The sequence below is a fragment of the Phoxinus phoxinus genome (genome assembly GCF_949152265.1).
Source record: "Phoxinus phoxinus genome assembly, chromosome: 17".
In the NCBI taxonomy this organism is placed as follows: Eukaryota; Metazoa; Chordata; class Actinopteri; order Cypriniformes; family Leuciscidae; genus Phoxinus; species Phoxinus phoxinus.
In genome coordinates this window covers 12,919,032-12,935,514 of record NC_136892.1, presented here as the reverse complement: position 1 = coordinate 12,935,514, position 16,483 = coordinate 12,919,032, and the positions used below count along the sequence as shown (strand labels likewise).

Below are 16,483 nucleotides of genomic sequence, written 5' to 3'. Positions count from 1 at the left end.
TGCTTGTAAACACACCCCAAGCAATGTGATGTTGACGTGCGAGGTCACTTTAAAGGATCATGAATATTAACTATTATTACAATAAGGTCGTGACCAAAGCCACGCCCCTATGTGGGTTGCTTTTTCTAAGCGATCACGTTGCGTTGCGGCATTCATTGAAACTGGAGGCTGTCGACATCAGTTCATCTTTTGAATCACTCTCCTTAGCAGGTAAGCGAGTAAATTCTTTCATTTAAATAAATGTATGTGTGTGTGTATGTGTAATTATAGTGACACTGCAACGTTCATTGATGGCATGTCATTGTTTTATCAGATAAATGTTGATGTTTAATGTAATTTTGTTAATTTCTTCTGAATTGTACTTAAAACGTATGTGTTTAAATTTACTATTTAAAAAAAAACGCTTATTTGCTTTGATGTCAAGTTAATGCGTCATCATCCGACAGGTGGTTCTTATTTAGTTATCAACGGGCTTCTCCGTCATATTAACTTACAATAACTAATACGTTTAGCAGATATATAACATATTAAAGCAGGTCTCGTTAATTTCGACGTGAAATGTTCATTTTTGACTCAAAAAGCAACTACATAAAGAGACAAACATCATCATGTCGACATTCAATGTCATCCTGATCACGGGTGACGACACCATCATCATCATCTCTCTCTTCCGTATATTTAGGTGTAACGTTAGCTAACTGACAAACCGATCCCGAACAGTGTTTATTTCACATAATACGCAGATAAAAACATCGTATTCATGCGTAGGTCTATGCAGCATCACGGATGCGACTGGTGTCTGCAGAAGGGAGTGTGGCCCATCTGCACGTAGGCATTCCTACATCAGGGTAACTTAGTAGCTTAGCCTAGCGGACGTGAGCTAACGTGATGAAAATAGCGGTTCCTAGTGTCCTTCAGATTTAATACACATCCTCACAATATCCCATCCTCTCGAACGCGCTATTAAAACAATTTTCATCCAATTTAGGATTTGTCAAAGATGTCCATCACTCTAAACGTTCCCCTCGGTCGCTTTAACATCCCATCTACACCGCTACCGACGCCAGTAGAACGCGGCACGCGCGCGTCGCGATGCGTCACAGCAGTGCAGAATGTTTGTAATGAATCACGCGAGCTGTGTTCTCTCATCATTCTGTCGCGTGAGGTGTATACGTGCTGAAGATGGTGTCTCTCCTCTGAGGACACAGGTACATGTATCAAGGTTAAACGAGCTAAGCTGATGATGAAGACTAAGCTCGAGATGTACGGTTCTCTAAACGGTGGCGTTTGACGCTTATTTTTTTTCTTTTATGTAATCTTCTATATTTTTAATGACCATTGTAATTCTTCATGCATAATACATCTGTTTGAAGAAGAACATGTGTTTCTAGGCCTATTGACGTAGTAAACGCTTCATGTCATTTTTCTCCATTGCAAAAGTGGTTTTGACAAGTCAGTGTTATTTTTATTTGAAATAAATCATTTTTAATACTGTAAAGAACTACACTACCCATATTCCTGAAGTGAAATCTACCAATCAGAGAAGTCAGTGTTAAAATGGAAACTGTTGCTAAGGAACTGAGCAGACACTCTCAAACTGCTATTTGTAAATTAAGGAATATTTTGCAATATTGAACTTGGTGTCAAAATCAGAATTGTCAATTCCTGTTTTTTATTTATTATAAATAATTTATCTGTGCACTTTTTTTTTTTTTAATGAATCTGCTCTCATAATCTTTAATCAAAATAACTTCTCACCCTTGCAACGACTTCTCTTCTCTGATGATGCATGTGAGATAGACCAATAGCAAACCATAACCATTACATCCAATAAATTCCAGATGGACAAAGTCAAGTCCTGCCCTACATCTTTTTTTTCTGTATTTGTGTCTGTTCTGGGCGTGACGGATTGTCGCAAAGGCTGCCTGTTAGGGTGTGGGGGGAGGGTTAGGGGTTCGTTTCTGTTGTAGCATTTCACCCATTACTCCAACCTGCAGATATCCCTGTCTCGAAAAATGGGCGGTCACTGTTGCGCATGATGCGGTGCAGGGAACCCGATCTTGTCAAAGAGATACAGACTGAAACAATCAGCTGTCGCTTATGCCTGAAGCATTTTCTCTGAGAAGCATCTTCTGCAAGACCAACAACAGTCCATAATATAAAGATTTGTTTGAATAAAAAAATAGTTTCTTTTTATAGTTGGATCTGCAGCATTAGAACTGTATGTGCGTGCACTGGTAAAAGGTGTCAGCAACAGTCGGCAGGGGTTGTTTGTCACAGCCATGACTGATTATAGACCGGTTAGCTCCTCCATCCTGCTATTTTTAGCTTGTATATTCAGGCTTTATATCAGATTGATGCCTTGTAGACTTTGATCCACTGTGTGATTTGTTTAAAAACAGTTAAAAATGAATACTCTAAAGTCGAACTAAATTATTTCGAAGCGAAGTGTCTAATAAACAGGGACATCATGACTCATCAAATATATTCACTTGCATTACAAACACTGATGACGCTTTGTAAATGGATAGGCTAATGTGGTTTTCTGTTGAAGCTGTTCATTAAATGGAGCTCATCTACAAAATGTCTCATAATAAACTGACATTAGCAAGCAGTCTAAATAATATCGTATAATAATAATAATACAAAAAAATTCTATGGCATCTTTATCTCAAAGCAATTTACAAAAATAAAATAAAAAGACATAGATGCAAAATAAAAATATGCTATCAAGGACACAATACAACATAAAATCTCATAAAAGCTATACCAAGTAGACTCTAATATTACATTTAAATAACACAAATACAAATAAATTACAATAAATTAATTCAAAAAATGATAAAATATGTATCAATAATATTTACAATAAATTAATTAAAATGATGATCAAATATGTATCAATAATATTTAATTATAAAATAATAATGTAATTATTTGTTAACATAAAATTGAAATATGGACCTGTATTGAAGTACAGTTTGTGTCTTGGAGACATAAGGTTTAGTACACAAAGATTATCCCATGCTTTATGTGACAACAATTGTCAAGCAAAGGCCAAATTAAGGTCCCTTTGAATTGGGACCAGTGGACACCTATTCATCATGGGTCACTGACTGTGGTCACATCAAAATGACCTCTGTTTGTCTTTTACACACAACAACACATTGCCAATGAAGCCAATACAGCCTGGCCTTTAGCATTAGCATTGCTCAAACTAAAGCCAGACAGTGAAGACTCCTTTATTACAGAGTGAAGAAGTGGAATGGTAAACGCGTGCCGTAACACATCCCTCGCAGAACTCGAAAGATTTCAATCGTCTGCCGTAGGCTGTGTTTTCTAGTGGGAACTTCCATTGTTCAACAAAACCTTCATTCACAGAGCTCCAGAGACGTGTGCTTTCCTGTCACTTCAGTAATGCTGTGATAAACCCTCTGCTAGCACAGAAATCCAGCAGTAGCTGAGATGCTAGGTGTAGAGGAACAACAACCGGCTTGAAACCAATAACTGACTTTAGTCTCTCATTAAAACCCACATTAATTAATTTCAGTAAAATCTCAATTAAGGACAATATGTGAAAGGTTTCTCTTTCTGTGTGTATAAACTGGTGTGCTTATAGCCAGAGCGCATCCAACTGTGATTTACATCGACACAGACCAGCCAGTTTGTGCCGGTTTAGGCTCGTTCCATTCAGCATAGAGATGGGGGAGCACTCAACCGGGAAGACTATTAAGACATAGAAAGAGATTTAGACGAGCAGTGAACTGCGCAGTCAATTTAAAATACAAGTTATAAATATGATGTGAGAAAAGAACTTTTGTGAAAAAGTGCATTTAATTGTAGCCTATTTAATCTGTGCTTGTAGTGTACCTTAAAACTATAAAACTGTACTTGTTGATAATATTATAATAATTTAACAAAAGTCCACTTTTATCACTGTTTCTTAACACGCGTATAACACACTTAAGTATACATTTAAAAGTGCACTTTGTAAATTCCATTTTATATCATTGTTTTAATATTATTTGTCATGCTTTAAAGGGGTTATGACATGGATTTTTATTTTAATGTTCCTTGAGGTTCACTTCTAATGTAAATAAAAAATATATGTTTACACACAAAAACAAATATACATGTGGAAAAAGTATTTCCAAGCCTCATTCTGACCCTCTTTCTGAAATGATCCGGTTTTTTAGGGGTGGCTTAGCCAAAGAATAACACACTCGTATTGTTTTGAATGTGGAAAAGTGCAACGCTCAATATGGCAGAATAAATCCCGCCTTCTAAATAATAGCCAATCGCCGATCGGTGAAGTCATCGCGTCACTGCAGCTGCCGTTAGAAGCTCCGGTTCCTATAGAGACCGTCAGACGCGCACTTCCACTCCGCATACGCCTTGGCTTGATCCAGCCTGAAATTACGTTTTCTGTCGTGATTCAAATATAGAAACAAAATTGATGATACAGTTTTTGTCCGATTTCATTGGTAATTTCAATTATTACATTTAATTGTAAGCTTGGGGAACAGTTTTGGAGAATTTGATGTTTCCCCATTCAAAGAGATCGGAGCTGCACTTTTTGAATGCCCGAGAGGCGTTTTAAAGATGGCCGCCGACGCCGAGTGAAATGACTTGTCTTGAAAAGGACTTTGGCTTAACTCTATTATGATTGCCTAACATCATTGCATAGTATCAAAACCCATTCACCCTTGCATGCGAATATGTATTTTGAAAACATTATGTATATAAAACCATAATTTACAGACAAAGCATCTTAAAATAATTTACCTACTATTTGCGTTGCAGCTCCTGTCAGATCCAATACAGCTGACTACTTCATCTGTCAACAAAAGTTTCATTACGAACTCTGTTACAATGTGCCTGGTTTACAAAATAATCTGCAGTCAAACTCTCTGAACAAACATAATCCTCCGACGTGATCCAGGACGGCATTAAAAACAAACCATCTACTTGATCCTGAAGCTGGTATCCTTCTGAAGTCTGTACAGAGAAGCACACAAGCGGTTTAAACAGGACACGTCAAAGTGAACAATCCTTTACCCTTCAATTTACTCTTCCATTTGTCCTGTTGTCGACAGACTCAAGCGCGTAGATTCGTCAGAAAGTGAATATGCATCTGTATACTGTAGACAGAATCAGTGATTATAATGGGGTCTATTTACTTTTGACGCGGCACTTTCATCAGGTGTAGGCAACTGTCAGCCGTTAAGCGACCGAACGCCAGGGGGCGGGGCCTATGTGCTTTGTTTATAATGACTATTAGTTTACCACAAATGCTTGTCAGTACATTTAGTAGTACACTTTCAAAGATTATAGAAGCAATTGTGATATTAAGTATAAAGATGTACTTAAGTGGGTCAAAAAAGCACTCAAGTTCAACTAATTGCTTAATTTAAATTTAAACTATAATACAGTTTGCAATTTTTTAATTGCATACAGTTGAGTGTCCGAAAACATTACATTCAGGTCATACTGAAGTATATTCTTTAAAATTTATATAATTTCCGTAAGTCTTTTAAAAATGATGCTAAAGTAATAATCTGTGCCCTTTAAATGAAATGCTGTGTCAGCCTAGCTCTCTAAAAGTGAGTAGTAACAACAGGTCGTCGCAGACAGTGGGGCATGTCTAATGGGGATTGACAGCAGAGATTAAAGAGCCGTGATTGCATAACAACAGTAGAAAAAACTGCTCTGCTGGCTTTAGTCTGCATTATGCAATTCAGCCTCACTGAAGAGCTGTGAGGGAGAGTGGGCAGGAATATTAACCAACTCTTTTAGACGGACTGAATAATGGGACTCAGTTTTGTTTATTCATAGCCGGCAGTTAGATGTTTCCAGGAGACGGATTGTTCCTTGTGTGAGGCTGTTTCTAAGCTGCCGGGAGCGCCGCCAGCCAGTTTCTCATTCCAGTCATGTTCTGACTCTCAAATTAAGAGCTGAACAACTGTTTTCAACATCAAAAATAAATGTTTCTTGAGCAGGAAATCAGCATTAGAATAATGTGACACTGAAGACTGGAGTAATGATGCTGAAAATGTAGCTTTGCCATCACAGGAATAAATTGCATAATACATGATTGAAAAAAGAAACCTGTAATTTTAAGTTGTAATAATATTTTACACTATTAATGTTTTGTTTTTGTTTTTTACTGATATTTGTTTATTTATGACTCCAGTTCGATTAAATATGAGGAAAATAGTAAATGGTTTTAAATTTGAAGGAAAAAGTAAATGCTAAATTTGTTTAATGTATCTGACAAAATTATTTGGTAAATAAGTCAAACTACAGCTACAGGTTTTATTTTAAAATAATAATAAAAACAGCTCTTTGGAAAAAGCAATGACTACAAAATAATCGGTTATTAATATTTAATTGATTAAATTTAATACACAATTTAATTAATTCTTGAATGAAAGGCTGGCCAAAAATTGTCCACACAATTTGGCACAATTGATTCCAAGCACAACTAAATAATATAATTACAAAATCTTTATCAAATTGTACTAATTTTTTAACTAATAATTAGTTCATATTAAATTGTACTACCGGTAATAATTAAATCAAGGTTGAAAATGTTAATTTTCCTAGGCAGGACATGAGTTTTGGCCACTACTGTATGTATATAGATGGATGGATCATTTATATAGACGCAGATTTGTTCCAATATGTGAAGTTGCTGGTGAGATGGATGAAGTGACAGTCGTGTCTCCTCCTCCTCTGCAGGTTACTTTGAGCCACAGACATCATGACGCACCAGTACCCCGCACTCACTACTGCGCAGAAGAAGGAGCTTCAGGACATCGCTCAGCGTATCGTAGCTCCTGGGAAGGGCATCCTCGCTGCAGATGAGTCCACAGGTCAGTGACGTTTGCACCGGGTATGAATGTAACACAATCAGTCTGATCATTTACTTCTGTCATGTTGACGGTCGACGTTCTGTCATTCTTTGGAAAACGAGACCTGCTGCAAACAGTGACTGAAACGCCTACGTCTGCTTTCTGCCACTACTTGCGCGGCTTACCTTCTGCGGCTCTTCAAGCTTTATTTGTGGCTCGCATGGCGGTAAATAATACGGTGATATGATCATGCAGTCAATACAGATATTTCATAAAAACAAGTAGAGCTATAATATAACCCATTACAAAAGCATCAGCTCCATTACAAATAATTTCGCTCGGATTGAAAAGGGCGGTTTATTCCTTTTCTAATCCGAACGAGAGAACATGTAAACTCTTGATCGGATTGAAAACCGAAACTAAAAGGACGACGTATGACGCGTGGAACAATCTGGTCTTCCTGTTGAATAAAGTGTCATATAAATGAGTGTCCCATCATTCTAAAATTCTCCTTTCACTCCGCGTCTGTGAAGTGGAGCAGGAAAACATCCTTGTTTCGGATTCTCATCCACTGCACCGAGATTTTTACTGCATGATAAATATAAGCAGCACGGCACAACGGTTCATATGATCATTGTCTCCAAATGATTGTCTACTGTTTAAAACAAATAAAGAACCTATGTAGGAGAATGGTTATAAGCGTAAACAACGGGAAACTTTGTATATTTGTGCAGTGTGCGCATGTCTTCCATTTATTCCAATTTGAAGCTTGTGACAATCACATCAACCCGATCACATGTTTAGCGTTCATGTAAACACTACGTTCAGATTCATCAATCGGAATGAATTCTGGCATTGAAGATGTTCTGGAAATCCTGCTTTTTTTTTTTGTCATTAAGGGAAATCCTCTTGTCTCTTTTACAAATTTGACTGGTCAATCATAAAGAATAAATTTTTTTCCCCACTTTTGTATTTATTGCATTGCATATTGTATGTTCAGGGATGACAGATTGATAAGCAGACATGGTATTTATGACTGGATGTAACTTTTGATACTTTGTGGTAAAAGTGGCTCTACTATTGACTTAGTCCTATCAGTGTGGCTCTCATAAAAAAAAAAATAGTGAAGACCAATGCTCTAACACAATGATATGCATGTCTGTGTCTATATAGGTAGTATGGCGAAGCGTCTGAACCCAATCGGCGTGGAGAACACAGAGGAGAACCGTCGTCTGTATCGCCAGCTGCTTTTCTGTGCTGACGAGCGCATTGACAATTGCATTGGTGGCGTTATCTTCTTCCACGAGACCCTCTATCAGAACGCTGATGATGGCACATGCTTTGCCAACGTGATCAAGGACAGGGGCATGGTTGTGGGAATCAAGGTACAATAACAGTGGTGTGATGAGAACGGTCAGTGCGTCACGTGATCAGCTGCTAAATTCAAATGTGCTTTCGCGCTTTGGCTGGTGCTCAGCCCTTGTCTTAAATCACAACTATTCAGTGTTTACAACCACAGATATTTAAATACACAAGTACGGTACTAGCAAAAAAATACATTTATAGTATAAAAAAAGATTATCAGGTTAATGGAGGTTGTTCATGTTTGCCTCAGCCAAGTATTCTGATTGGTACAAGACCTTTTTAACTGTCTGAAGATTGAAGATGTATTTTGTGTAAATGTACATTTGACATATTCTTCCGAATTATACTTCTATTATTGCTTTGTATGTATAGTTTATAGGTGAATAAAGCAGTTTCAACTATTTAGTTTTTAGGATTGGATTATTAGCAATGCAGCCATGACAGTTTGATCCTAAAGCAGGTTGTCCTCTTTTTCAGGTTGACAAAGGTGTCGTCCCTCTGGCAGGAACAAACGGAGAGACCACAACACAGGGTAGGCTCACAGTCACCGCTGTTTTATTTGTTTAAAAGGATGGCAGTTATGGTGTTATGTCAATGGGATACCCGTTTGTCTTAAGGGCTCGATGGCCTGTCAGAACGCTGTGCTCAGTATAAGAAAGACGGTGCAGACTTTGCCAAGTGGCGCAGTGTGCTGAAGATCAGTGAGACTACTCCCTCAGAGTTGGCCATCATGGAGAACGCTAACGTCCTGGCTCGCTACGCCAGCATCTGCCAGCAGGTGAGCTTAAGTCTTGGCCAGCTTTGTGTTGATCTTAAAGCAGTGTTGTTATTGTTAATTAAAAATAATACTATTAAAGGTTTAGTTACCCAAAAATGTAATTTACTCACCCTCATGTTGTTCCAAACCTGTAAGACTTTCGTTCATCTTCAGAACACAAATGAAGATATTTTTAATAATATCAGAGATTTCTGTCCCTCCATTGACTGTCTCGCTAGACAGTACTGGCTTGACGCGTGAGAACAAACCTTATTGGTTCTTGCTGAAGCTCAAATGTGCTGCGTAACATGAAAATGAACCTCATTGGTTCGTGCGGAAGCTCAAACGTTCTGCATAACATTAAATCTGTTCATCTTATAAAGTGATCAAGTCTCTTCATAAAATTTGGATTAAACCACTCAATTCATATGGATTAGTTTAACAATCTCTTTATGACCTTTTTGAATCGTCAAAATAGTAGTTGCGTAGCTGTTAATGGTTAGTTTTTGATTAATATTTTTGATGAAATCAAAATATGAAAAAATAGCTGTGTATATATATATATATATATATATATATATATATATATATATATATATATATAATAAAACAAAACAAAAAAATTGGTAATTAGCTGAAATAAAATAAGCTGAAGTACAAAAATTACTACAACTGAAATAAATTAAAGCCAAATAGAAATATAAGGAAAAAAAATTAAAACTTAAACTAGAATGAAAATGTATAAAAATGTATTAATAAAAATATAAATAAATACAACAATAATATATAAATACAACTAAAATAACACTGAAATAAAGAAATACGCGTTACAAATGTTTAGATATTTTGTCGAAGCTAATGAATGGATATGATAGATGTAGTCAGTGGAGTGACGGGTGGTTTGTTTTGTTTTTTTACGTAATTAGGGCCCGAGCACCGATGGTGAGAGGACTCTATTGAAATTGCTCCGTTTATTATTATATTGTCTTTGTTTTTCAGAATGGCATTGTGCCCATTGTGGAGCCAGAGATTTTACCTGACGGTGACCATGACTTGAAGCGTTGCCAGTATGTTACAGAGAAGGTTCGTAAAAAGTGAAATCAAAATATATCATTCAAATTAGACTTGCTTTAATGGGTTGTGGCATGATACATTGTTATATTTACTTTACCTATTTCCCATGTATTTCCAGGTCCTTGCTGCCTGCTACAAGGCCCTGTCTGACCATCATGTCTATCTGGAGGGAACTCTTCTGAAACCTAACATGGTGACAGCTGGTCACTCCTGCCCCACCAAATACAGCAACCAGGAGATTGCCATGGCAACAGTGACAGCCTTGCGTCGGACCGTTCCCCCCGCAGTAACAGGTGAGTCAAGTCACCTTTATTTATATCGAGCTTTTACAATACAGATTGTATCAAAGCAGCTTCACAGTGATAACATGAAAATATCTCGCCAAAATTGATCCTAGGCTAGTTTTGTTAATCTATCCAGGTCAAACATTCGTGTAAAAGCATAATTAGAATGTAAACTCCACTTAAGTTTGACCGTATTTTCGGTCAAAATGTCTTTTGAATGGGAGTGCATGGGGCACTACACAATGAGAGCATCAAAATTGCTATTTTTAAAACACTAAGGTGCCTCGACACAACATTTTTTTTATTTTATTTATCCTTTATTTAACCAGGAAAAGCCCATTGAGATTAAACCTCTCTTTTGCAAGGGAGACCTGACATGAAACTGCTTGAAGTATCACCAGGGGCTCTACACATGAACTTGAGCATTGGCTACATTGTTTGTGTACACAGAGTTTACTAAAAAAGAAAGATTTTGAACAACTCGCTGTTTCCGTACGCCGGCATTTTCTCAGTCAAAAGTAGTCGATCTCCGAATGCAACGTAATGAACTGACTCCATATGAGGAAATGTCATGAACTTGTAATTCCGATGAAAACCATGACTTAGATCATGGTAATTTATATGGAAACAAGCTTTAGAAGATTTCCATCTTCACTCTCCTCATGTTACGTTGCATTCGGAGATCGACTACTTTTGACTGACAAAATTCCACCGGAAACACTAACTGATAAAGTGAGTCGTACAAAACCTTTCTTTTTAGTTAACTCCTGTGTGCACAAACAATGTAGTCAATGCTCGAGTTCATGTGTAGAGCCCCTGGTGATACTTCAAGCACAGTTTCATGTTGTGTCGAGCCTCCTTAGTGTTTTAAAAATAGCCATTTTGATCCTCACATTGTAGTGCCCCATGCACTCCGATTCAAAAGGTATTTTGACCGAAAACGAAAATACGGTCAAACTTAAAAGTGGAGTTTCCATTCTAATTATGCTTTTACACGAATGTTTGACTTGGGTAGATTAACAAAAAAAGCCTAGGATCAATTTTGGCGAGAGTTACCCTTTAAGTAGGCAGGTCAATAATATTGTTGAATATTAAATGTCCCCAACTAATCAAACCAAGAGACAAAGCAACAGTGGCAAGGAACCAGAACTTCATCAGGTGATAGAGTGGAGAAAAAAACCTTGGGAGAAACCAGGCTCAGTCTGGGGCTGTTCTCCTCTGGCCAACGAACGAACAGTGTATGATTGTGATTCAGGCAGTTTGAATCATAACGAGTTTGTTGAGGATCTGTGTCGATGGCTGTCGTGTCAATGAGGCCTTCACAGGGCTGATGAGGCTGGCACTTCAGGGATGCGTTGTGGATGGGTCAGGCGCAGGTCCACCATCTGAACCGGATCCGGCTTACTTCAGTAAACCTATAAACAGAAAGACTAACATTAGTGTAGATGTGAGTCTATAGAGAAACTACCAGCTGTTTGATTCACTGATTTTGAGGCATAAAGAATGAGGTTGTTTATAGTATTATGAATCCGAAGAGCGCAATAACGTAGTTACTTCTGGAAACATCATGTTTTTAAAAATGTGCATAATCCATTTTGAAATTCCTCTGGCAGGTGTGACATTCCTCTCTGGAGGTCAGAGTGAGGAGGAGGCGTCCATCAACCTGAACGCCATCAACACCTGCCCTCTGAAAAAACCCTGGGCCCTCACCTTCTCTTATGGACGTGCCCTGCAGGCCTCTGCCCTGAACGCCTGGCGCGGGTCCAAGGACAACGAGAAGGCCGCCACAGAGGAGTTCATCAAGCGTGCTGAGGTCAGTTATTCAAATCATTTCCTCCATTAAGGTGCAGTCAAATGACCCAAATTTCACAGGCAAATAAGATCTATTGTCAATAGAGTCGCTTTCAAGCCAAGCAGTTTTCTGTTGGTCAATGTGGCAAATCTGCAACTTGAATCTGTGGAGAAATCTTTCCCTCTCTGATTGCGTGGATTCCTATTGAAATAACTGGATTTAGCATTAGTAAATGTGACGCTTGTAATTTTACCTAAATGCAAAGCATTTTTTATGAAATCTGTTAAATATAACTATTTATTCTAATTCTTTAAAATAATATAAAGATTTGTATTTAACAACCCTCTACGGACACACTGAAGCTCGAGTCTCCATTGGCTAGTACATTATTTATTATACTCGCCAGACTTTTTACATGGAATGCAAGAACAATGTGAATGTTTATATTTATTGAGATTTGTTAAGCTTTACGGAGCCCCTAAAGGGACATGGTGAAGGGAAAAAAACCTTTCTGTTCGCTTGCAAAACCTTTTAGTTCCCTCGCAAAACATTTGTGTTCTTGGCAAGTGAATGCCAATGTTTTTCAGGGGAACGCAAAACATTAGTGAGTGAACTCAAAAGCATTTTCATAATTTTCCCTCCCTTCTCATATTTTTTCACTACAGAAGAATTTCACTACAACTGGTTCAAACGATAACAATATCTGCTTCTCTTGATTATTCAAAATGTCGCTATATTGGCATTAGGGTTGCCACCTTCAGTGTGGCAAAATAAGGGACACCCATTCACCCCATTCACCCCCCCCCCCCCCCCCCACCCCCCAATAGAGCTTTTTGACTTTTTCCCATTTCAAACATCTGTTTTTTTTAATATCATCTGTAGTTTGCCACTTTGCCACTGTTTATGTGTGTTTTGCGTTGTTTCTGATTTTGAGGATGAATTTTGTCAATTTTCTAAACAGGGTCAAACCTTGATGTAATTTGATTCTAATCATAATATAACATTATTGAAAAACAGATTTTTGTCAGTACAAAACATGCTCAACTTTGACAAAGTCATTTTTATTGTTATAATTGTGATTTCATAATATGTAGATATGAATCCAACTAAAAACTAGTGAAAATATGTATTTTAGTCAAATAGCAAATGGTGTAGCTCTGCAGCCATCTACTAAAGTGATAATTTCTTTACTTTTAAAATGGCATTTTCCAAAAGATGGGCAAAAATCTTACACTAAACCATGTCAAATTATCTATATCCATGAACGTTAGAAATGTGGGTCTTTTAAGTGAATTTTACTTTTTTTTAAATCCAGTTTTTGTTTAAAAAATATTTATTTATATAGCCTAAATTAAAAAATATATAATAAAAAAATCCTCCTAAAACTATAAATCCTTAAAAAAAAAACTTATGTTGTTTCAAAATTACATTTTGTTGAAACAACACAAGTGACTTTCCCCCCCACACACTAACATAAAAAACAGATATTATTCAAATTTATTGAATTTTTTTTGTAGATGTAGAAAGTGTTGTCAACTGTGCAAAGTCTCACGCCATTTGGACAAAGATATTTTTTTATTTATTTCAGCAAACGTCATTTGGGGTCAAAGACCCGAACAGCGCACAAGGGGTTAAAAACGTGCAGGTTTACAGCGCATGTTCACGAGACTCAGTCGCTATAGAAACAAAGACGCTAAAATGCAATCACGAAATGAGCTTCTCTACTACGAAATTGATTTCTTTATTTTTGCTATTAGTATTATCCATACTGCAGAATCCTTATGTTTTTATTCAACTATGTGTGGGCCTAATGTAAAATACGGGACAAATCGCGTCCCTTATTGATTTGATACGGGACGCATCATCTTACTTGTAAATACGGGATGATTCCGTATTTTAAGGGACGGGTGGCAACCCTAATTGGCATGCTGGTTATTTGTCCTGAAAACGTTAAGACATTTCCGTTATCTTGCATTGGAAACGAACGAGCCTCCACTATCTTTACTTGCCCAACCTGGCAAACATGCGCACAAGCTCTCTCTGGGCTGCAAAAAAGCACTGATGATCAGGCCTACTAGGAGAAGTGAAATATGAAATGGCCTTTATTAATTTACCCTTTTTTATCATAATATAATAAAACAATATAATATTATATAATAAGCGCATATGTGTGTTAACTTGTCTTTCTCTGGAATATCTTGATATTATTTAAACTTAACTATTTATCGTGAATAATAATCATGAATATAATTTTTAAACAAAATAATCATAATTCTCACTTTAACCATTATCGATTAGCCCTAGTTTTCAACTACATGAAAACTTTAATTTCTCTTGTGGTTTCGGTACTACATTTTGCTACATCACTATATCATATCACTAATTGAATGACAGTATTCTAGTAAATATATGGATTGACTAACGTGAACTGGAAAATAATATCTAATATACAACATTTTATAACAATAGAGCTATGTGAATCTGTTTGTAATTATTGGGTTATTGTTAATGTAAGGCCTGTCTGAAACTGGCAGCATAAACTGACCTTTGTGAACTTTCCTCAGGCTAATGGTTTGGCTGCTCAGGGCAAGTACGTCTCCAGTGCAACCGGTGGAGCAGCAGGACAGTCCCTTTACGTGGCCGATCATTCCTACTGAACATCCTGCATCCCAACGTTCCAGCTTCCGCCAGCCAATAGTATAGTGCACAGCTGCTACCCTTCCTGTCACCAACCAATCACAGGCCTGCGCTGTCTTCTGTACTTTAGGGTTGTCATTGCGATGTCTTATATATCTATTTAAAACGTATTACACTTTTGAAACAGAAATGGGAAAAATAAAGGTACACATGAGATTATCTTTGTTCTTGAAGAGTTCTAGGCGTGGTTTCATGCTAAAAACAGTGTTTTTTTGTGGGCCCTCAAATGTATGTCAATGTATGTCAGACTTTTTTATTATTATTCCAATTTAAGTCATTCCAATTCAGGCACCAGCCACTCGAGTTGACTTGTCACATTCCTTTCAGTGCAGTATGGCGTCACCGGTCCTCATAATGATGCGTGGATGATGCGAGTACTGGAGTTCAGATCAGTGTACACAGCAAGGGCAGTTTATCATATTGAAAATGAAATGAAAGTAATATATAATTGCTAGTTAACATTATTAACTCCAGACTCTGAGGAATATTATTTTGTGTTTTCACATATAATATTCATGCATTGTCTGGAATGTGTGTGATTACAGTTCATTAAATTTAATATAAGATACTAACAATATAAGTTTGAAAACAAGGACAGTTATTTTAGAGTTGTATTCTGTTGTGTTGTGTGCTTGAGTGTATCATGCTCTCCCTTTCCTCCCCATATTTGTGACAGTGCTACATGAATAATAAACTTGTATTGGTTGTAAACGGCGGAGCAGACCAAACTGTGGAGCTTCTGGGAAGGGGAGCACTCCCTGCTCTGTTGACAAAATGTGATATTGTGATTTGATGTTGTTCTCTGAGCACTTTGTCTGTCAGATAGTAAAAACTAAAATAAAAATACTGTAAAACCCAGATCCTCTTTGTCCATTATTATGCAGGTATTTCATACACCACAGTTTACATTTACACATTCTTTCTATTTTGCAGCTTTCCTCCACAGACCCCCAGCAATTTGCTGAATTTTACGCATGTTTAGTTCTAAGTAAAGAGGAACACAAAAATCCAATGTTTTATGTTGAGACCTATTAGATATTTGATCAAAAAATATTTTTTTACCTAAAAGTATATTAACTAGCATGAAAAGTTTTAAACGCATCAAATACACATATCCTCCCCATTAAAAATGATTTGCCACCTTCTCAACTGTATCTAACTGTTCCAAACCCCTAAAAAACATATTTAGGACACAAATAAAGATCGTTTTATAAATGACAAATAATATTTTTATATAGTGAAACAGACCATTTGTTAATTTAAAGTGATAGTTCACCCAAAACTGTCACCCTCATGTTGTTCCAAACTTCTGTGACTGTAGGAGGCACTGTGATCTCTCTTACTGGGCCATGTTGCAGGTATAAAAAATAAAAATAAAAATGATATAACCCTTGTATGAAAATACCATATGAAAAGTTAATGCAGGATTTAAAATGTTTTAAAACGACCGTCACTGCAGCGCATGAGGGTCATCGGGGTTTAAACCCAAAAAGAACATATTTTTGCCTCCGTATTTTGGAAATATATTGGTTAAGTTACCAACATTCATCAAAATAACGTATTTTGTGATCTGCAGAAGAAAGAAATGTATACAGGTTTAGAACGACATGAGGGTTCTGATGACAGAATTTTAATTTTGAGGGTGAACTAACCCTTTAAA

At 37.0% G+C, this 16,483-nt stretch overlaps 1 protein-coding gene across 1 annotated transcript; it reads left to right on the top strand.

The window, feature by feature from the left end:
- The first annotated feature begins 75 nt into the window (after positions 1–75).
- aldocb (aldolase C, fructose-bisphosphate, b) lies at positions 76–15,680 on the top strand. Its single transcript, XM_079585733.1, has 9 exons — positions 76–210; positions 6,742–6,875; positions 8,028–8,239; positions 8,697–8,751; positions 8,837–8,997; positions 9,976–10,059; positions 10,169–10,343; positions 11,948–12,147; positions 14,691–15,680. The coding sequence occupies exons 2-9, from the start codon at positions 6,764–6,766 to the stop codon at positions 14,781–14,783; spliced, it is 1,092 nt and encodes a 363-aa protein (XP_079441859.1). The 5' UTR covers positions 76–210; positions 6,742–6,763; the 3' UTR covers positions 14,784–15,680.
- The last annotated feature ends 803 nt before the right edge of the window (positions 15,681–16,483 follow it).

Bases quoted from the DNA above. Each gene is read 5' to 3' on its own strand.
- aldocb (XM_079585733.1), top strand. From the start codon at position 6,764: ATGACGCACCAGTACCCCGCACTCACTACTGCGCAGAAGAAGGAGCTT. The intron at 6,876-8,027 runs GTCAGTGACGTT...GTGTCTATATAG, and splicing joins CGCTGCAGATGAGTCCACAG to GTAGTATGGCGAAGCGTCTG. The intron at 8,752-8,836 runs GTAGGCTCACAG...GTTTGTCTTAAG, and splicing joins CGGAGAGACCACAACACAGG to GGCTCGATGGCCTGTCAGAA.